General features: G+C 37.6%; 2 protein-coding genes, 3 non-coding genes and 3 pseudogenes across 9 annotated transcripts; 4 read left to right on the top strand and 4 right to left on the bottom strand.

Annotated features, from left to right (window-relative positions):
- The first annotated feature begins 522 nt into the window (after positions 1–522).
- On the top strand, positions 523–4,296 carry LOC111811323 (pentatricopeptide repeat-containing protein At2g15690, mitochondrial pseudogene; annotated as a pseudogene). 3 transcript variants are annotated; one of them, XR_015411989.1, is made up of 2 exons: positions 523–2,500; positions 4,046–4,296. The product of XR_015411989.1 is annotated as a pentatricopeptide repeat-containing protein At2g15690, mitochondrial pseudogene, transcript variant X3 (transcript). The 3 variants fall into 3 exon arrangements; XR_015411988.1 differs by lacking the exon at positions 4,046–4,296 and adding an exon at positions 3,034–3,618; XR_015411987.1 differs by lacking the exon at positions 4,046–4,296 and having other exon boundaries at positions 523–2,535.
- Positions 2,832–3,571, bottom strand: LOC111811324 (calmodulin-like protein 30 pseudogene; annotated as a pseudogene).
- Positions 4,297–5,044: 748 nt separating the features above from the next.
- LOC111811322 (Leucine-rich repeat (LRR) family protein) lies at positions 5,045–9,295 on the bottom strand. Its single transcript, XM_023698102.2, has 9 exons — positions 9,086–9,295; positions 8,430–8,985; positions 7,128–7,591; positions 6,844–6,979; positions 5,943–6,014; positions 5,801–5,869; positions 5,651–5,722; positions 5,384–5,455; positions 5,045–5,286 (listed from the first exon to the last, which is right to left on the bottom strand). Exons 1-9 carry the CDS (start codon positions 9,186–9,188, stop codon positions 5,280–5,282), a joined length of 1,551 nt encoding a protein of 516 aa, XP_023553870.2. The 5' UTR covers positions 9,189–9,295; the 3' UTR covers positions 5,045–5,279.
- Positions 9,296–9,411: 116 nt separating this feature from the next.
- Positions 9,412–9,484, top strand: TRNAR-CCU (transfer RNA arginine (anticodon CCU)). Its single transcript has one exon. It is a non-coding gene; the product is annotated as a tRNA-Arg (tRNA).
- A 67-nt stretch (positions 9,485–9,551) lies between these two features.
- Positions 9,552–9,624, top strand: TRNAR-CCU (transfer RNA arginine (anticodon CCU)). Its single transcript has one exon. It is a non-coding gene; the product is annotated as a tRNA-Arg (tRNA).
- Positions 9,625–9,691: 67 nt separating this feature from the next.
- On the top strand, positions 9,692–9,764 carry TRNAR-CCU (transfer RNA arginine (anticodon CCU)). The gene has a single exon. It is a non-coding gene; the product is annotated as a tRNA-Arg (tRNA).
- Positions 9,765–10,340: 576 nt separating this feature from the next.
- LOC111811321 (ethylene-responsive transcription factor ERF109 pseudogene) lies at positions 10,341–11,222 on the bottom strand (annotated as a pseudogene).
- Positions 11,223–13,146: 1,924 nt separating this feature from the next.
- On the bottom strand, positions 13,147–19,668 carry LOC111811319 (ceramide synthase LOH2). 2 transcript variants are annotated; one of them, XR_015411951.1, is made up of 7 exons: positions 19,298–19,668; positions 17,339–17,547; positions 16,920–17,075; positions 15,249–15,434; positions 14,979–15,157; positions 14,497–14,566; positions 13,147–13,255 (listed from the first exon to the last, which is right to left on the bottom strand). XR_015411951.1 is itself a non-coding variant. In XM_087118058.1 (6 exons), exons 1-6 carry the CDS (start codon positions 19,412–19,414, stop codon positions 14,547–14,549), a joined length of 867 nt encoding a protein of 288 aa, XP_086974184.1. In that variant the 5' UTR covers positions 19,415–19,668; the 3' UTR covers positions 14,334–14,546. The 2 variants fall into 2 exon arrangements, 1 of the variants encoding a protein (XP_086974184.1); XM_087118058.1 differs by lacking the exon at positions 13,147–13,255 and having other exon boundaries at positions 14,334–14,566.
- Between the last annotated feature and the right edge of the window lie 1,947 nt (positions 19,669–21,615).

The raw sequence follows: 21,615 nt of genomic DNA, 5'->3' as shown, positions 1-21,615 counted from the left end.
ATTGAATGCTTAATTATATACTTTCGATTTCAACCCGATAAAAAGACAAAATAAATTCTTCAAACGTCACTCTCAAATGTTCCAGAAGTGCCAAACTTTGGTTTTAAAACATCAATTTAACTAAGTCAAAAGAAAGTAACAAAAATAAATATATAAATAAATAATAATAATCATCCTCATTGCCAAAATGAACATAATTTGCTAATTTTTATATAGTTCATTTTGAGGTCAAGTGTTCAAATTTTCACTCTCACGTGTTATAAGTAATATACATATATATATATACATACATGGGCCTAGGTATAAGCCCAATGTAAGTTTACACGTATTGAGGTCAAATGTATATAAGTTTATATATATATACATACATTTTGAGGTCAAATGTTCAAATTTACACGTATTTATTTCTTATTTCTTCTGATAAAAATTAAACGTATTTATTTCAAATTGGGCCGCTTTAAGAAAATGGGCCTAGGTATAAGCCCAATGTAAGTTTGTGAAAAACAGTTGTCTAGTTTCTTTTCTTCGCCTCTCAAGCTTGCATTAACGGAGGTTTCTTTGAACCTTTCCTTAGGGTTTAGGCCTTTTCCGATCAGAAATGGCGTCTCTCATGGCGGTCCGGCGTGTTCGAACCCCCATTCATATCTCCTCCTTCATCAAGGTACGGTTTCCTCTCCCTTCAACTTTCACCTTCTCTTGCGGAAACCGAACAGAGACCCTAATCAAAGCCCTAAGCACCTCGGCGTTCCCTGACGATTTCTCCAATTTCCCTACACCGCCGCAACAACCTTCTTCGTCTGACCATCGATATCCTCAGGGTCAGTGGGGCTCGCCGAGCCAGGTTCATCGTCCGAGTAGAAATTTTAATCACCAGTCGTTCTCGGAGTTTCAGAATCGCGACTATGTTCAACAGGGAAGTCCTAGTAATCAAATGATTAATCGGAGTCAAAATCAGAGCTCGTACCCCAATCCTGGATTTCCCCGGCAGGGTCAGAGCTATACTCAAGGCGGTAACCCTAATTCGTGGAATCCTCCAAATCAGAGCTACCCGCAGTATCCAAATCCTTCGCAGCCGAACCCTCAAAATTTCAATTATCAGCAACAAAGAGGCCCTAACCAATGGAGCAATCAAAATCAGGGACTCCCACAATTTGGAAAGCCTGGTCAGCGGAACCTACAAGCAGAGAATTCTTATCAGTTGAATAATCAGGCTGGGATTCAAGGGCATGGTGCTCAAAATCACGCACCCAATGCCCTTGTATCTCCTATTGATGAATTGCGGCGCTTTTGTGGAGAGGGGAAGTTGAAAGAAGCTGTTGAATTATTGAAAGAAGGTGTTAAAGCTGATGCTGATTGTTTCCATGAGTTGTTTGAATTATGTGGGAAGTCGAAGTCATTTGAAAATGCTAAAGTAGTTCATGATTACTTTCTACAGTCAACTTGTAGAAGCGATCTGCAATTGAATAATAAAGTGCTTGAGATGTATGGGAAATGTGGGAGCATGAGCGATGCACAGAGAGTGTTCGACCATATGCTTGATAGGAGTATTGAGTCTTGGCATCTGATGATAAAAGGATATGCGGATAATGGATTGGGTGATGAGGGTCTGGAGTTATTTGAGAACATGAAGAAGCTGGGATTGCATCCCAATTCACAAACTTTCCTTCTTGTTATGTCTGCTTGTGCTAGTGCCAGTGCTGTGGAAGAAGGATTTATGTACTTTGAGTCTATGAAAAATGATTACCATATCAACCCAGACATGGATCATTATCTGGGGCTTTTAGGTATTCTTGGAGAACCTGGACACATCAATGAGGCTTTCGAGTATGTCGAAAAACTGCCCATGGAGCCCACAGTCGAGGTATGGGAGACTTTGAAGAACTATGCTAGAATGCATGGAGATGTTGATCTTGAGGACTATGCAGAGGAGCTAATTGTTGATCTGGACCCAACGAAAGCTGCCTCTAACAAGATACCGACGCCACCTCCCAAGAAGCGATCTGCAATTAGCATGCTTGATGGGAAGAACAGGATTGTTGAATTCAGAAATCCAACTCTCTACAAAGATGATGAAAAATTAAAGGCTTTGAAGGCAATGAAAGAACAAGGGTATGTGCCAGATACTAGATATGTTCTTCACGATATTGATCAAGAGGCCAAAGAGCAGGCATTGCTGTATCATAGTGAACGATTGGCAATTGCATATGGATTGATCAGTACACCGGCGCGAACGCCTCTTAGGATCATTAAGAACCTACGGATCTGTGGTGACTGTCACAATGCCATCAAAATCATGTCTAGAATTGTTGGGAGAGAGTTGATTGTAAGGGACAACAAACGGTTTCATCATTTTAAGGATGGTAAATGTTCATGTGGGGATTACTGGTAAACCATCATTTTTGAACACACCACAACATGTACCTGATGAGTTTATCTTCCCAATAGCAGCTCGATGTAAAGTGTTAGACCATCAATATCCTTATGCGAACCACGAAACAAGGTACCGATTGGAGACGAGCTAGCCATTGATTTATAATGTACGCTCTTCTTATCCTGATATTTAATCATTCGTCTTATCATCATTTTTTTTTTTTTCTTCTTTTCCTGCTGTTTATTGTTGGAACTGAATTGGAAAGTGCTAGTTTTCTTCTCCTGATAGATGATTAGTAAGCTTTTAGCAAAAGAAAACGTCTCAGTGGTAATTACTGGGTTTGGAATTTGTTTTCTCCTCGGTTTCAATTAGGTTGAAAGAATCACTTGAATCCTAGCTAGTTCTAAACCTTGACTTGGTTTATTAAAACATTAGTAGAAGAAAGTGGTAACAAAACATATAGACTTGCAAGTGAAAGTAGTGTTTGTAAGCTTATCAAAAATGACATTGTTATCGTGTTTCGATCCACCCGAAGCAGTTTAACTAAAAGAGAAGTTGGAATTTATACAAAGCCTTTACATTATACTAACACTTTTTAACAATCAAACGCCATTAAAGAACCTTAAAAGTTGAAACACTCATCCTCTAAACATACTTTGCAGACCGAGTCATCATTGTCATAAACTCATCCATGTCCACCATGCCATCGCCGTTCCTGTCCACCGCCCTGACCATCCGCCGGCAATCCTCAATGCTACACTTTTCCCCCAATCCCTTCAACACTCTCATCACTTCCTCTGCACTAATCTTCCGATCCCCATTCACATCAAACGTCTCGAAAGCAGATTCCACCTCTCCAGTCTGAACTCCGCTCCGGTGAACCTCCATAAACTCGTTCAAGTCTATGTAACCATCGCCGTCTGTGTCCACTGCCTTGAAAATCTTCTGCACCTCTTCCATGGAGCTCCCTCTCCCCAGTGCCTCCAGAATTCCCCTATATTCATGCTTTGAGATCCTCCCATCTCTGTTAGTGTCGAACCATTTGAAGATCTGCCTTATCTCCTCCGTGCTCAGCTGCAACGCCCGCCGGAGTCCTGAGCTCTGTCGGTTCTTGAAGGAGCACAGACGGGAGGGTTCCCGGAGGAACTTTTTCTTTAAGACGCTGTATTGCAGGTCCAGGAGGTTCGAGTTCATCGGCATTTTTTTGTTTGGGTTTCTCTGTTTTTGTTTTTTTTTAATAAAAAGAAGATTGATCTTCAAATTTCAGACGGACCCAGATGAATTTTCAGTGGTTCACTACCGAAAACAGGGTAGCTCTGTTTTTGTTGTTGTTGAAACAGACTCAACCCAGATGAATTTAAAGGGTTTAAGCACTGAAAAATTGCTTGCTCTGGTCTTTTTTTTTTACTTTGTTGTAAGAAACAAGGAAGATCGATCTTGAAATTTAAGATGAACACAGATGGGTTTGAAGGGTTTAAATATTGAAAAATGGGTTTGATTCACTGAAAACTTGTGGTGGAAGAAAGAAAAGAATATGATTCTTTACAAAGTTTCTACTTTTCTATGGCTGATTTTACCCACATTTCACTTCCATTCTATTTAATCTTTTTACTCTGGGATGTCTCCTAGTATCATTTAACAATTCTTTCATGTTTTCTATTTATTTTTTTGCAGGAATTGAGGCCCGAGGAATTGAGGCCCGAATTCATGAGGAGGGGTTCCCTTATAGATACTTGATCCCATTAGCTAATAGTGAAAAATCTCTCCACACTCTCTTCTCCATTCTACATTTAAATAAAAATCTCTCACTCCGCTCGAAGTAGGTCTCCACAAGGTCGAATTAGAGTCACTAACATGCTATAATACTAATAGAGTCAAAATATTTGTCGAACTAAACCAAATAGAGCGGACAAAATCCTCTATGCTGCTTTAGTCTCTTCATATCTTTTCATTTCCCGTTCACTTTATTCTTCTTTTTTATACAAATTTGGCACAAGAGTTAGAAAAGGTTAGCCATATCACTTCTCGAATAATATAATTTTTAGACACATGGCATAAATTTGAGTATGCGCATACTTATTAAAATTCTCAATTATGCTTATGAGTATGCATAGATTTTTAATAGATTAAGATTAAAATTCTCAATTGATTGAGTTATGATGCAAGTAAATTGTAAAATTATTGTAAAATTATTTACATAAAGGAATAGGTAAAAGTTTTACATGAAGGTAAAAGTGAGTGTGTTTGTAGTGATCTTTAGGAATAAGAATGTTCGAATAAAGTATTCTTGTTGATATATACTAACTCTAATTTTTAAACTTCTCGACTCTACTATTGACTCGTTGAGCCATTGAATTTAATATGTCGAACTTCATAGACTAGATATGTGATGTCCCACATCGATTGGAAGGAGACGAAACAGAGTGTAGAAACCTCTCTCTAGCAATCACGTTTTAAAAAATCGTGAAATTAACGACAATAAGCCAAAACAAACAATATTTATTAGTGGTAAGCTTAAACGTATCCTAATGAGTTTTAAGCAAGGTTTAAATTAAAATCTCGAGCTCCCAAATTTCATGAAAATGTAGTAAAAATATCGATAAAATGACAATATCAATGGATTTTTGAAAAAAAAAAATCTTAAAAATTAAAAATTAAAAATTAAGAAAATACTAAATTAATAAATAAACTATTATTAATATTATATTCACATTAGCTAAATATTTCATCGATATATCATTGTAGAACTCAAGAACATATGAAAATATATATTTTTTTAAATCACAATTGCAACAATTACTGCAAAACTTGTGATAATTGCAAAGCCATTTATGTTAAAAGTTACCACTCTTAAGCTTCTTCGTATAGTCTCTTCCATCCTTTGAGATAGCCATATAGATTTCTGCTTCTACAGCCTAAGAATCAACAAAACAGTGTAAAAAAAAATGAAGAACATCAGATCAAAGATTGCTAATGAAGCCAAACTTGAAGCGCACATATCCGTGTTCTTACTCGATGTGTATGCCTAGCTTCTGTAGCGCTTCGAGAGCTTTCGACTTAAGATTGTTATTATTTTGGAGAAATCTGTAATCATAAAAGTCATCAATCAAAAAACCATTGGGGATCAAAGGGAACAACGTCACGTTTTCGGTATCGACATTGAATATCTTTCTATTCCAAAACATCAAGCCGTTGAATACGAGTAAGCAAACTTAATGAGGGCAGTTCAGATGAAGAATGAAGATCGTATTGCAGCTAAGAATCAAGGTCGAGACTCACACTTCATGAATATGCGGAAGCTTCTCGAGCGAATGAGGAATTATCCCTTCAAATTGGTTGTTTTCCAGATGCCTTGATCAACAAAACAGAGTTATAAAACGGGTAAGAATGTTCGAGAGAAGTAAACGAGGTATCGACTGGAAAACGTACAGTGTTCGTAGCTCCTTCAATGAACCTATATCAGGAATAATGCCTGAGAGCTTGTTGTTACCAAGCCAACTGCGAACACAATTGCAGTCATCAATCAAGAAATAGATATCTAAGTTTGACAATGAGAAAGAAAATCACTTACAGATGAGAGAGCGCAGTTAAATTGTTTATGCTTGGAGGAAGCGTCCCAGATAAGCCAAAGTTTGTCAAATTCCTTAAAAAAAAGTGAGAAAAAGTTCAATACCCATTCTTAGTTCATCAGCAACGGACATAAAACGGAAAACGGAGTTCACAGTCCCACATCGGCTAATTAAGAGGTTGATCATGTTAGGAACCACGACCCTCCATAATGGTATAATATTGTCCACTTTGAGTATAAACTCTCATGGCTTTGCTTTTGGTTTACCCAAAACGCCTCGTACCAATGGAGATGTATTCCTTACTTATAGACCTATGATCATTCCTTTAATTAGCCAACGTTGAGGATTGTCCCACATTGGCTAAATTGTTGAGGATTGATGGGAGTCCCACGTTGGCTAATAAAGGGAATGATCGTGGGTTTATAAGTAAGGAATATATCTCCATTGGTATGAGGCGTTTTGGGGAAACCAAAAGCAAAGCCATGAGAGTTTATGCTCAAAGTGGACAATATCATACTATTCTTGAGGTTCGTGGTTCCTAACATGGTATCAGAGTCATGCCCTTAACTTAGTTCGGTCAATAGAATCCTCAAGTGTCGAACAAAGAAATAGGGATCCTCAAAGGTGTAGTCAAAAGTGACTCAAATGTCGAAAAAATGGTTACTTTGTTCGTACCATTTGTTCGAGGGCTCTAGAGAAGAAGTCGAGCCTCGATTAAGGGGACCTTAGGGGAGACTCTATGGTATACTTTATTCAAGGGGAGGATTGTTGAGGATTGTTGGGAGGGAATGGCCTTTTGGGGGAAACCAAAAGTAAAACCATGGGAGTTTATGCTCAAAGTCGACAATATCATACTATTATAGAGGGTTGTGGTTCCTAACATATAGTGTTGAGAGAACTTACAAAGTGGTAACTCGAGCAAGTTTTCCATCTGAACAAGTAACTCCAGTCCAGAAATGATCCTTAGGCAAGCAAGGATCGCCGCTCCAATCGTGGGGCGGGTAGTTCAAGCTTCGTGCCAAGTCCTCCATTGCCATCACTACCAAATTAGTCAAAGAATACAACAGAAGCTTTGTCAAACCAAGAAGAACAAGAACAAGAACACGCCTCCTTTTCCGCTTTGTTTGATGTTATTGAATATAACGAAACCGAAAACGCTAATCAAAGTTTATGAAGAAGAACAGTACCATCCCTAGTTAACGTTCTTCCAGTGAGGCGAAAAACCTGAAGGATCTCACCAGCACTAATCACAGGGCCAACAGGCATGTTGTCTGCAGGGATTAGTTCTAAGAGGGTCTGTCCAGACAAAGGCCATCTCGCACTGTAAACAGACACACCATTAGCAGAGACATTGAGGTTTGAAAAGAAAGTCTTGCCATTTATTACAACACTGAACACCCTCCAGCTATAAAAACTCGGCGACCGATTATCCTGAAAGTACAGCGAGATGTAGTAGTAGGCTTCTGGAAGTGGGAACGGAGGCCAGTTGAATTTGAGCGACTTTCCCCGGCTCGTCGTCATGCCATTGTAAAACACCTTCGTTGGCGGCAGATTCCAGAAGGTTGAAGGAGTGATGTTCACATGGGATGTTACCACTGGATGCTCATCAAGAAATGGATGCCATTGCCGGTTGAATACATCATCTGGAAAGCTAACTCCACATTCAAATTTCAAGTCCCAAAAGTTCATCAAAAGGTTAGAGACAGGACAGGTTCTTCATTGAAATTACAACCTCCACAACCCAACATAAAAAGAAAAGAAACAGACACCAAAAGTAAGTGGACAATATCATACCATTGTGGAGGTTCATGATTCCGAACATGATATTAGAGTCACGCCATTAATTTAGTCATGTCAATAGAATCCTCAAATGTCAAACAAAGAAGTTGTGAGCCTTGAAGGTGTAGTAAAAAATGACTCAAGTGTCAAACAAAGGGTGTACTTTGTTTGAGGACTCCAGAGAAGGAGTCGAGCCTCAATTAAGGGGATGCTGTTTGAGGACTCCATAGGCCTCAACAGAGGCTCTATGGTGTACTTTGTTCAAGAGGAGGATTGTTGGGAGAGAAGTCTCACACCGGGTAATTAAGGGGTTGATCATGGGTTTATAAGTAAGGAACACATCTCCATTGGTATAAGGTCTTTTGGGGAAACCAAAAACAAATCCATGAGAACTTATGCTCAAAGTAGACAATATCATACCATTGTGGAGGTTCGTGATTCCTAACGGTATCGACATCAAGTTTCTACTAAATGATTTATTAACAAGATCATAGACACTAACTAAAATGGTTTTTCATATGGAAAAGCTCAACAAGAACGTTTTGGAATCATTAACATCCATGATTTCTATCCAAAACATGCCCATTTCAGATCATATCAATTCCAATATGGGCTTTGAACACGAGCAAAATCAAGCTAGATCACAATCCAGAACACAAAAAGTTGAAGAAAAAGATAAATGTTGTCAAGAACAGAGAAGTTTTACCTACCCAATGACATCAGCTTCAGGTCCAAAGCTGCTTCTAGCAACCAGACTGAGAGCATGGTTCTTGAAATCCGTGGTGTTATAAACAGAGTCATCCAAATACTCCAACTCCAGAGCTGAAATGAATGGGCTCGAACTCGGATCCGTATGATGGTTTCTTGCTAAGCAAACGCTCATCATCTTCCCCATCGCCACCACCACAATCTCGTAAAACGACGACAACCCACTGGCGTAATCATCCGTCGTGTTAACGACGCTCCATTTGGTCCCTTCTATAATCTGGTCGAAAACCGGCGGAGTCTTCCCGCCGTCGTATCCGCCGTAGTAATACGTCGTCCTCACCATGTATTTGCCTCCCTTAAGCACCGGAATCATGTAGCAGTATTTCCGGGCCGATTTGTCGGGAAAATAGCGCAATGTTGACAGAATCGGCACCAGATGTGGATCAGGAAGCTTAGTGATGTTCCCAACGGAGATGAAGCCCTCATCGGTGATGTATTGGAGGCTGCCGACGGTCACCTTGGGGGCCAATTGGGAGGCACCGCAATTGAGAAGATACCCTGCAAATATTTGGGGGGAAAAACGAGATGGGGTTACAGAATTAGTCAATGAAATCGTGGATTTGCAGAGAGTAATGTGAAAATTGGAGAAATGGGGTACCTCGAGGACCGGGTGGAGCGGCGGTGGAGAGGCGGAGGAGGAGGGGGAGGAAGAAGAAGATGGAAATGAGAAGGGTCATCTTGTTTTTTCTGGATTTTTTCATGGAATCCCTTTGTGGTGGAGGGGGGGAATTTTACTCCACCAGAGAAAGATGGGTCTTCTTTTCTCCCTTTTTGTTCTGTTTTGTGCAGGTTCTTGTTGAGAATCAAGGAGACAGAATGGGTGCATGAAAATGGCGATTTTGGCACGAGGAAGAACTGACACGTTCGTAGCTGTACGATGAAGATGAAGAAAACTAAATTAATTATGTTAAGTTTTAATCGAAAGCGCTTGTAGCTCAGTGGATAGAGCGTCTGTTTCCTAAGCAGAAAGTCGTAGGTTCGACCCCTACCTGGCGCGTTTATTTTTTTTTTGTTTAGGATCTGGCTTTCGATCTACCAATTTTAATAAAAGTTTATAACCAAAAGCGCTTGTAGCTCAGTGGATAGAGCGTCTGTTTCCTAAGCACAAAGTCGTAGGTTCGACCCCTACCTGGCGCGTTTATTTGTTTTTGTTTTAGGATCTGGCTTTCGATCGACTATTATAATCAAAGTTTATAACCAAAAAGCGCCTGTAGCTCAGTGGATAGAGCGTCTGTTTCCTAAGCAGAAAGTCGTAGGTTCGACCCCTACCTGGCGCGATTATTTTCCTTTGTATTTCTGTGTTTGGTTCCACCCATTTTAATTATAAACATTCAATTTCATAACTTCGATTCATTTTTTTATTTTTTAAAATTGATTATTTTAGTTTTTTCATTTTCATTTTTAGGATATAAAAAAACAAAATTAATTTTTATCAAAAAAACAATATTTTTTTAATAATAATAATAATAATAATAATAATAAAAGATAAGTGCACGGCCGTATCAAAGGAAACGGGACGTTAAAACGGTTTGTGCCGTTAAGAGTGGACCGCGTAATTAAAAAACCGGTTCAACGTGGCCGAGTATATGAACCCACCAAGAAAATCCAAAGCACTTCATTTATTTGACCAACCAATCTTAATAATTATACTCTTTTTCTCTCTCTTTTAAGGTGAGTTTTTTTAATTATTTAATTTAATTAAATCCCCAAATCCCCTTTTTATATAGTTTCATTAATCACGAGCTAAGTATGAATCCGTGTTAATTCTGATTTAATTGACTTAAGATCTTCAATTAAGCACGTGTGTCTTTTACTTGTACACGTGGCGTAACATGATTGCACTGTTTTGGATATCTAGTAAAAATAAGGAATTTTTTAATTTCATTCTAACAATTGCTATTTGCAATTGTTTAAAAACAAATAATTTGATTATGAGAAAATTTCTTTCACTAATTGTAAAAAAGCTAATTAATTGAAAGAATTTTCTCAATGGTTTGGATTTTATTAGCTTCGTGAATGGCCTGCAAAGTCATTGATCAATCGTTGAATGTCGTCGTCGTCATCGTCATCGACCTTGAAAATCTCGGGTAAGGTGTAGTTTTTTGCCTCCATTTTCATCGGAGATGCTCTTGGAGCTACTGCCGGTTCATTGACGGCGGAGGTGGTTGTGGAAGTCGTTGATGTGTTGTTAGGGAGGGGGAAATTGAGTTTGGCACGTGCGCCGCGGAATTTAATGGCGGCTTCATCGTAGGCACGTGCGGCGTCCTCGGCGGTGTTGAAGGTACCAAGCCAGACTCGGGTCGCACGTTTCGGGTCACGGATCTCGGCGGCCCATTTGCCCCATGGGCGCAGGCGGACGCCTCTGTAATTCTTCTTCAGGCGTCTGATACGGCGGGTGGAGGAGGAGGAGGAGGGAGCGGAGAAGAAGTGGCAGCCCAAGCAGCCGTTGATTCTGCAGGCTTGACACGTGTCGAAATCTGAAGAACCCGAGAAGGCGGCGGCGGTATTGTCAGTAGAAGGCGGGAGGAGGAGGCGGCGGAGGAAATCGTCGTGGCGGAACTCGAGACCGGAAGCAGCGGCGCCGGAGATGACGTGGGTGAGGGCGTCGACGATGATAGAGACCTCCTGCTCCTCGGTGATGCGGCGGAAGACGGCGGGGCGGTAGGATGACATGGCAGTAAAGAAGAGAGAGTTTGAGTGACGTGGATTTGGTCGGGCAAGCGGGAGAAAGAGGGGGGAGTATATATATATATATAAAATGAGTGGGTGATGACGTGGCGGACAGCTGGAACGCCGATTAGACACGGAGACCAAATGAGGAAGATATTGTCGCGTGCTCAAAAAAGACAGCTGGCCAACGATACCGGTTTCGGATCGCCACCGGTTCCAATCGCCGAGGAAGCTTCACTCTAAATATGATGTACTTTTTTTAGTAAACTTTTATCCTAACTTTTTTCGAATTTTTAAATGGAAGCCCTAAATCAATCAAGGTAAGCTCGTTTTAATCCTCTAAAGGTTTACGATACCGTTATTTTCTTTTGTCGAATTTAAACATTGGAGTCTGCGTGGTAGATACTACACCGATGTTAAACTCTTGCTCTTTTGTAAGTCACCTTATCCGAAGTCAAGTAATTTTTGTTAGATGAACACGACTCTCCATAATTGTATGATATTGTCCACTTTGAGCATAAGCTCTCATTGGCTTTACTTTGGGCTTCCTCAAAAGGCCTCGTACAATTGTGGAGAGTCATGTTCATCTAATATGATATTAGAGTCAAGCCCTAAACTTAGTTGTGCCAATAGATTGGTAAGTCCTCAAATATAGAAGCCTCCTCGAAGACAGTAAAAAATGACTAAGACTCCAAAGGAGTCGGTCGAGCCTTGATTAAGAGGAGGCACATTTTGTTTGAGGAGAGGTGTTGGATGATGAAAGTCACACATCGGTTAATTTTGGGAATGATCATAGGTTTATAATCAATGAATACTCTCTCTATTGGGATGAGGCCTTTTGGGGAAGCCCAAAGCAAAGCCACGAGAGGTTATGCTCAAAGTGGACAATATCATACCATTGTGGAGAGTCGTGTTTGTCTAACAAGTTTAATAACTTTTGTCTGATTGCTTCATCCTAGTCACCTTATCCTAGTATTGGAGTATAAACATGTTCTAAAGATTCAAAATCAAAAAAATAAAATAATAATATAAGTAGACCTACCCATCGAAGCACGAATTTGTTCGGAGTGGATCTGCATGATCTCAATTAAGATACGAGATGAGTATGGCGTGGTGTCAGCCACACACACTCCAATGCTGAAGTCATCCTAAATTTCTAGAAAGATATAGTAAGAGACATGTCATTTCTAGAAGAAAAAATTATAGTTCTCGAGAAATCATGGGTTGAATTGAACAAAATTAAGGCTAGTCAAGAACTTGACAATTGTAGACCATGTGTCAGGTCGTATTGGTTGGTTGGCCTCTAAGTGAGGTTTGGTCTTCTTGGGTCTAGGTCTAGTCGACTCAGCACAACATTTAAACAGCAACTTCACTTATTTCGAGTGAATTTTGTAGTTCCAAATTTTAATTACTACAATTATTGAACTAAAAAACAATTAAATTAACTAATAGTAATACATTACATAATTTTAATAACTTATATAATCTTAAAAAGACATTTGTAAGATTCTATAAAATAAGTAAATAAAATATACATTATAAAATAGAAAATGCCCTGAGAAGTGTGAAAGCAGGATTGAATCTTCCCCAGATATGGAATTTTAGTTCCTTTTTTTTAATGTAAAAAAATTAAAAGATATTCAGTTTGACTTAGTCATATGAAAGTTTTTGACATATTTTCACGATAAATATCTTTGTCACTTGACCTGGTCTCCTTTTTTTTTCTTTTTTTTTTTTTAATTTTTGGAAATGAAGGTAAAATTTTTTTTATATTAATTTATTTTAATTATAAAATGAAAATAAAGATAAGTGATGAAACACTTATAAAATGGAAGGAAAAATACAAACCTAAAGTATTGTATTTGATGTAAGAATGATACATACAAAAAAGAAACTATTTTGTATAAAATAAACAAATATTTGCATAATGAAATTACAATTAATAAACAAGAATTGTACTATATTTGTGTATATATATATATATATATATATATATTCAAAATAATAATAATAATAATAATAATAAAATGGTAGACTCCAACATCCACAACATGATACAAATTGCCTTATTACAGACTTAGGCGGGAGGAAAGTGTGCCTACATTAGAAAGATAATGGGTATCATTTTTGGATATCCAAAATTAAAAAATAAAATATTGTTATATAATAAGCTTTCATGGCCTTGTTTATTTAATTTCTAAATCACAAAAGAAAAAAATCGATTACATCTCTATATGAAAAACTGATTCTAATTTAACCATATGCTAAGAAAGACCAAAAGTGAATAATTAGAAAAAATAAAATAACTCAATTCTAGATGTGAGACCTAAAATGTTACCTTAAAATAAGGTATATGGTAGTGCCACTTAAACTACTTAAACTGTTCATTCTTTTTGGTTATATATGATGACATACATGTTAATTTAACCAACAAAAGATAGCCTGAGAAAAGACATAATATCCTCGATGAAGCGACTAAAAGTTTAAGTTCATATTCCCTATCTAGTAATAACTTAAAACTGACGTGCCCAAAGGCCGAAGCAGGTCGCTTACATCCATCCAAAATAAAAACAGAATACTAGTAATGGTTTTTGCAGTTCTAAAACAAACTAAACAAAATCAAAATCTTCCAGCTCAAACAAGACTAAGTTTCTAAAAATGAAAAAGAAAGTAGAACACAAAATCTAAATTGACTAATAATAGTATGTGCCAGAAGAACAAGTAATTACTATGAGGCGAACATGATTGTCATAATTTCAGTTTTCTCTCTTTCGTAGATTGTCCCCAACACATTTGCGGTACAAACAAGACGTTCCTGAGGAGGTTGGGAGGGAGTCCCATATTGGCTAATTAAGGGACGGTCATGAGTTTATAAGGAATAAATCTCCATTGGTACGAGGCCTTTTGGGGAAACTAAAAGTAAAGTCATGATAGCATATGCTCAAAGTGGACAACATCATACCATTGCGTAGGTTGTGGTTTCTAACCGTTAATTATGAATTATGAAGGCACCTTCCTTCACTTAGAAGCAAAAAGTGCTACACGATGAAACAGGCTTTCTGTGTTCATATCTCATGTTCCCTTCGCCCCTAGACTCTCCTATCCCTCCTCTCCAATCCACCCCCACAGAAGAGGAGGGTCCTTAAACAAAGGAGAATCTTGGAAAACAAGTATGATGCGCCAATCTCCTATTTATAAACCAAATATATCGAGAAGTGATACACTCAATGGACATACATCTGTATCCCTAACCACTAAAAATGGAAGCGAAGTGAGAAAATGAAAGTAACTTCTTTAACCCGTTGAACCAATGTAGACAAGGAATACAAAAATAATTACCCCATAGCTATCATCACTAATGATACCAAAAAGTACTCTTCAATCTTCATCTAATCCTCATCCTCAGAATCTGTAAAGAAAATACAAGAGAAACATTTCAATATCAATTCAAATCATGAAATTTACCCATTTCAATATCTTGTTCAGTCGATATATCTTTGTTGATGTAAACCTACTTTTAGAATTAATCATAATATTTGATTTAATGTTAAATGACATATATATGTACTTCTTTTCGCCATAAAGTTTTAGAGCCTTTTTGAAGGTGTCTCCATTAAACTGCTTTTTAGGCTACTAACAATCATGCTGAAACTCTCTCCATGAATGAAACAAGAAATAAGATGAATAAGACGATGAGTACTAATAACTTGTTGGAAATTATCCTACATTAATCTAAGACTCTCAGACAGGACTTGTTATAGGGTTACCCTTTTCTTATTTGATCAATGAGAAAATGGAAGTGCATCAGTAAAGTAATGTACCAGATCTTATATCCTCTCCAACTTTCCCCCTATTTTTCAGCTGTCTACTGATCATAGAGCATATGAGTAACCACCAGTATATGTGGAACACAAGCAACATCAACAACATTGTGTTGAAAACATAGTATATCGATCTGGAATTCACATCTGATAGCTTCAAGTACTCACAGAGATCATAACTGAGAAGTTTCAATCACAAAATCAGATAGGCAAAACAGTGAGTATTGAGCCTAATATTCAAAGATAAAATCAAACACCAGAAGCACAAACCTTGTTGCTTTTATAACCCAGAATGGAAAGAATATAAGCCGCAATATGAGCCATGAAATGGCAAAACATCCAAAGAAGACACTTGCTCCAAGTTCATTCTCAGAATATTTAAAAACCTTGGCAGCTTCCATGAAGACATCACTTGCATCATGGAGCGCAAGAATAACCGATCCAATCTGGAAAAATCTGGAAAATTGAGCATAAAAATCATGATTTAACATGTTATCTATTATCATAATCAATCCACCTTTCCATAATAAGAAATGCAGAGAGAAACAATGAACAGTTGAGCAATCTTTGTACACACACCAAAAAAAAAAAGAAAAAATAAATAATAATAAATAAAAAAAGCAAAAGAAAAATGAAAGTCTAGAGGCGTTAAAACAAAACTTTGACCCCTGAATACACAAACATAAAGTTATGCAAATACGTGTAACTTTCACACATTGTTACAGTGACACCAACATAATTAAAGAAAAAGGAGGGTCACATCCTAAAGTGTGGGGTTCCAGTCTAGGTTACAGAAAACAAACATAATCAAGGACCCAAAAAAAAAACTCCCGGAACCCCAAATTGAGACCATGAGGTGTGTACATTATCCAAAAATAATAACATCTCAAGACTTTTGTTTGTCATGAGGAAGTCTTAGCATTTCATTCAATCCAAGTAGAATTTTAAGAAAATAATAATAAAAAGAAAAACTAACTCTAATAGGGAAACTCCAAATTAATTTCATATTTGCATAACTCCCTCTATAATTCATGAGTCTAAATACCATTGTCGTAGTTGATATCTATATCCTTGTTGTTAATGGGTTATATCATTAACTACCATCAGGTTCAACGGTAAAAGTCCAGAAAAAAGGAACGGGCATCCATTCATCAAAATTTGAGTGAAAATGTGAAAGCCCTTGTTTGGTCTAGTTTTAAAGAAAAACGAAAGAACCCCATAAAGATCCAAACAAAAAATTTCATGAAAATAAGAGATTTAAAGTCACTCCTTGTTCTCATATCATGCTCTAATTTTATATTTAATGTTACACGACAAGAATGTTGTTCTGCAAACTATGTCAAAAAGCACATTTCAATCTTTCAATAACAGTATATGAACTCAACACATAATTAGGATGAGAAGGACAACCATAGTAATGCAGGACATTCGTACGATAAACTTCAATTCAGAAGGTTTCCATCACCTCATTAATAGGTACTAGAATGATAAATGTCAAAGTAAAAGTAACAAATGAAGTACTACGCAGAACCAAAAATATACATAAACTTAATTGACTCCACAGAAAATTAAAGACGGTGCTTCTACAAGTACTCAAAACAACAGATCAATATCATGTCATATGAAGAGAGAGAAATGATGAGAGAGAATAGGCCACAAATAATGCAATAATTCTTATATATAGCCTTCGACACACAGCTTTGAATCCTTGATCTATTCTATATCAAAAGTTACAGGGTCTTAAGACAGGTGGTCAACTCTCCCAAGTGAAAAAAAAAAAAAAAAATGAAGCCCAGCAACAATATAACTAGGCACATAAAATCATAAATGGGAAACAGACACTGGCATGATTTTCCCAATCGGTGAAACGGCCACCAACATATTCCTAGTTATTAGTAAATACTACTATGTTGAACTCCTATATAACGACTTTAAGAATACCTCGTAATATATGAGTATCCGATCAAGATAACAGTAATTACATGATGAGACATCATGACAGAGAAATCCTTTCTCCGAGTCTCCCATATAAGAAGTGCAGCGATGCTATATAAGTAGAACCCACATTGGCACATATACAACAATTTTAGAGGAAGTCTGCAAAAAGAGATGAAAGGGATCAGTTCATATACAACTAAAAAAAAATATTTCATTTGAATGTATTATACCTAAAAAGTAAAAATTTCAACTTCTTACCACTAAAGTTGCCATAGTAAGGAAGAAAAAGAGTGGAGGAAAAAGCCCAAATGCAGAAATGAGAGAAGGAAAGGAAATCTAAAAAAATTATTCAGGAGAAGTAATCTAGATAGCAGAAGACACCGACCCACTTAAATTAACATCAAAGCATGTAAACCACTCACTGCAACTCCGCATTTGGCCAGCCTTTGAAGTATTGATTTGAATCTCTAAACCATGGTTGGTTGTATGCAATTTTTAGAACGCATATTTCAACAGTTCCATAGTATGCTAGTTTCCACATTGATTCCGAACATTTTACAATCTTTGACTGGGTAGCCTCATCAAGTTTCAGTGGAGCAGCTCCTTTGCTCAACAGCCAAATGGCAAACCTCTGAATACGGAACACGTAGAACAACATTTTTACTTCCCCTTTCTTAATAAATTACAGAGAAATCTTGTTGACAATGCAAAAGAACCAAATAGAAAAAGGGTGACAAGGAATACAAAAAAGTTCCTCCAATTGGCAGTGACTAAGAAAAAAACTGTAGTTCCAAAATGCTTTACCAAGGATCTTCAGAGAGAAGCTCTATGGTCTGCAACAGTTTTTTCAATCATATTTTTACTTTTAACTAAGTTTTTCCACATTTCATTGAACAAAAATGTTAATCAGATAACAATGTGAATTTTAAAAGTGAACCAAATATGTTTGCATTTTTCCAAACATAACTCAATGAAAACTAGACTTGTTTCTTTAGCTCTATTACAGTTATAATCCACTTGTTCTTCTTATCATTTGAGTGCATCCGGACAGTAGGGTGCAAAGCACGAAGCTTCACTCTGATAAAGCCAAATGACAATTAAAGATGCTGTCATCTCATTCATCAATTTGGAGATAATAGAGTGTGGGCTTTCCGTTCTTTCAGTAGAAAAGGGACACTCTAAGGACATAATGCTGTCATTGGCTAATCACAATCATCAACTTGGGGACAGAAGAGTATGGGCTCTGCATTTTTTTGGTAACTTTAGCGGTTGGCCTAATTTAACCTCTTCCTCGTAAATTCATTCATCCTTTTCAACCTCTACCATATTTCTTTTATCATAATTGTAATCATTGTAAGGAGGCTACCAAGGGTTGGAATAATTTATCTGGTGTGCCCTTTTCAACCAACACTTGGGCTAGATTGTAGTTCTAATGAGTTGAGTCATGGCAGGAAATCCTATTCAACTCCACTAGCTTAAATAAAAGTATTTGGATGATGTTTTGAGCACAAGTGTCATAGGTGGGAGGAGGTTTGTTGTCTAACCTCTTCAATGTTTCCCTCTACCTACTTTTCTGACGCCTCTATTTCTGCTCTTCCATTCCTCTAAATAAAAGCCAGTCCAGAATCTTTTTCTCTTGCATCCATTTTTGCTGTTGGAATTGGATGTCGTCTGAAATTTAGCTAGCAAGACAAAGGTGGTATTTCTAAAATTTCATCACAATGACCAACTGAACTCCTTGCTTCGTAAATTTGTTAAAACATTCACATGTCTTCATTGAAAATTCTTTTTTCCAAGGCGTCTTCATTGAAATTTATTGAGACAACAAATCCTGATACTTATCAACTGAATATTTGTCTGGTCAATTCACCGAAGCACTGCCACCAGATGCTCTATATTAAGACGACCAAACTGAGTAAATGTAGAAAACACCACCAATTCAGTTCAGTAAAGAACTAGCATTTGAAATTCTCCCAGAATAACATAACCAAGCTCTTCTTATCTTCTCCCGAGATAAAAGATTAGAGTACGACGTTCTTTGTGTATCACATATAAAGGAAATATAAAAAGCAAAGCAAGTAGCACAGGCAGAGACATTTAAAGCTTTCCATCTCGCCTTCAGTTATTCACATATCTACCATCGCATTAAACAATTCATCCAGGTGAAAAACCGACTAATAAATATATATTTATACATAGCGACATGAATGCATATATCTATCCACTAATGAACGATCGGAATCCACATTAAAATCATCCGCAAACTAACTGATAAAACAAAGCACGGCATAAACAAAAGCAAGCCAGAAACAAAATTGCAGTATAGAAGTGTAAAATAAGAAAAAAAAAAAACAGAAAACAAATGTAATTCGAAAACTCACACGAAAAATGAATCTGTCGAGTAAGAACCTCGCGGCAAAGAAGCTAAAGGCGAACTGGAGGGCGATGACGAAATGTAAAGCCTCTGGCGCGCTCCTGTGGCTCCATATCGAGTCCATTGCAGGTATAATTTAAAGGAGACGCATGAAAAACAAAGAACAACAAAAAAACAAGAAAAGTTTGCTGAAACAACTTCGAATGAAAACACCGAAACCAGCGGAGGTGAGCGTAGAACAAGCTTCCTCCTTAGAGATCTAATTTTGCCCTAAATTTTGCAGAGAGGAGATTGGAGGAGTGAGTGAAAAGCTTGAGAAAATTCAATGATGGAAGGAGGAAGAGAACAAGCAGGAAGTGGAGGTTGAGATCTCTTCGTTTTTTTCTTTTTTTTTTTAATTATATATATATATATATATATATTATTTTTCCTCGGAATGATAAGCGAATAAGCTCATTTTTTCCGCGGCTCCAGTCGGCTCGGCTCGACTCGGCTCGGGTTGAGAGCGAATTTGAGATTTGTTCGAGGAATATAACGGCTAGGAAGATTGCAGCTTTTAGCCGCTATTATAAATTAAGGAATGCCACGTGGCGACTGTTCAGATATTCCAAGTTTAATGAAGTGTGAATGCGCGTCCATTCAAATTTGAGAAAACTCCAATTTATTAACTTTTGTCATAAATTTTCAAATAATTATCCATTAAATAAATTTTAATTCTTTTTTTTTTTTAACGAATTTTATGAAATTGAAATTTAAAAAGAAAAACTATATAATATAATTTTTATTATTTTCCTCCTAATCTTTACAAGTGGCCGGTGGGCGGTGGCGTTTTGTTGCAGAATGATTTGGCCGCCACTGCGACGGCCAGTTTGGCGGCGAAATCAGCTCATAGAGGCGGCAATGTGGTGGTGCTTTGAATCTAGCCTTCCCGTCTGAAAAATAAAGAATTAATATTGATTGGATCTAGGAGATAATGGCTAATGGGGGAGGGTGGGGGAGGGTCTTCTTTCAAACGGTTAAAAAAATAATATTTATGGAGGTTGGTCTAACAACGTATGTCGATATTCGAAATTTGAATTCAGTACTATTCTTTGCAACAAGTCGTTCGAGCATTTTTTCTTTTATCCTCACTTACATGTATTCTAAGAAAATACTCAAAATGTATCGAACATAAAAACTGCTATACGTAAAATATTGTCATCTTTTAAAAATGGGTCTGTTACGGAGAGATTTTACACTCTTATAAATATCTTTTTCATACGTTTATAAAAAATGATTCGTTCTCCTCCCCAACCAATGTGGGGTATGGGCACAATGTCTTCGTTGGCACACCGCCTAGTGTTCTCCTCCCCAACCAATGTGGGATATGGGCATAGTGTCCTCGTTGGCACACCGCCTCCACTCCCCTTCGGGATTCAGCCTCGCCAAAGAATATTTTGTTCTCCTCCCCAACCAATGTGGGATATGGGCACAGTGTCCTCGTTGGCACACCGCCTCCACTCCCCCTCAGGGTTCAGCCTCGCCAAAGAATATTTTGTTCTCCTCCCCAACCAATGTGGGATATGGGCACAGCGTCCTGTGTCCAGCCTTGCCAAAGAATATTTTGTTCTTGTCCCCAACCAAGGTGGGATATGGACACAGCGTCCTCTGTCCACCACCCTTCACGGTTTAGCCTCGCTGTTGGCACATCCCCAATGTCTAGCTACATTCCAATGTTTTGCTTTGATACCATTTGTAACAGTCTAAGTCCACTACTAGTAAATACTGTCTTCTCTGAGCTTTCCTTTATGGGTTTTCCTTCGAGGTTTTAAAACACGTCTAATAGAGAGAGATTTTCACACTTTTATAAAGAATGTTTGGTTCGCCTCCCAACCGATATGGGATCTCATATATTAAAAAAAAAAAAAAGAATAGAGAAAATTAAAATAAAGAAAAAACTATGTAAGACCTCAAAGTTGACTCAACAGGGACAAGCCCACTTGAGGAGGGAGCCCACTAGAAGTCAACCAAACCATGATACTCTCAGCTTAAGAGGTCCAATAAGGCATGGGACCAAGCTGTGTCCCATTACTCAATTCATGACAATATGTTAAACTTGCCATTAATATGCATGTATTAATGTACATCTAAGTTAGGCTAAATACTATTAGTTGTCGGCATAATCGATTGGCTAGCGTTATGTCACCGATTGACGTTTTCAATACACATGCCCATTGGCTCGTTTTAAGTAGGTCTCTCCATGGGTATTAACCAATTCGATCAATTACTTCATCAAAAATTTGGAACAAAAACATAGCATTTTTAGTTTAGTGACGAATTTTATTA

Source organism: Cucurbita pepo, chromosome 15 (assembly GCF_057944985.1).
Source record: "Cucurbita pepo subsp. pepo isolate OVF chromosome 15, ASM5794498v1, whole genome shotgun sequence".
In the NCBI taxonomy this organism is placed as follows: Eukaryota; Viridiplantae; Streptophyta; class Magnoliopsida; order Cucurbitales; family Cucurbitaceae; genus Cucurbita; species Cucurbita pepo.
The sequence above is the reverse complement of the archived record's forward strand: the minus strand, read 5'-3'. Positions and strand labels throughout refer to the sequence as shown.

Excerpts from the sequence above, each read along its gene's own strand:
- LOC111811319 (XM_087118058.1), bottom strand. The coding sequence starts at position 19,414 with ATGGACTCGATATGGAGCCACAGGAGCGCGCCAGAGGCTTTACATTTC. Across the intron at positions 17,076-17,338 it reads TGGCCAAATGCGGAGTTGCA|ACTTCCTCTAAAATTGTTGT; the intron begins GTGAGTGGTTTA and ends CTCTTTTTGCAG. Across the intron at positions 15,158-15,248 it reads TGGGTTATAAAAGCAACAAG|TTATGATCTCTGTGAGTACT; the intron begins GTTTGTGCTTCT and ends GAAACTTCTCAG.
- LOC111811322 (XM_023698102.2), bottom strand. The coding sequence starts at position 9,188 with ATGAAAAAATCCAGAAAAAACAAGATGACCCTTCTCATTTCCATCTTC. Across the intron at positions 6,980-7,127 it reads AAGAACGTTAACTAGGGATG|TGATGGCAATGGAGGACTTG; the intron begins GTACTGTTCTTC and ends CTAATTTGGTAG. Across the intron at positions 6,015-6,843 it reads CTTGCTCGAGTTACCACTTT|GAATTTGACAAACTTTGGCT; the intron begins GTAAGTTCTCTC and ends CTTTTTTTTAAG.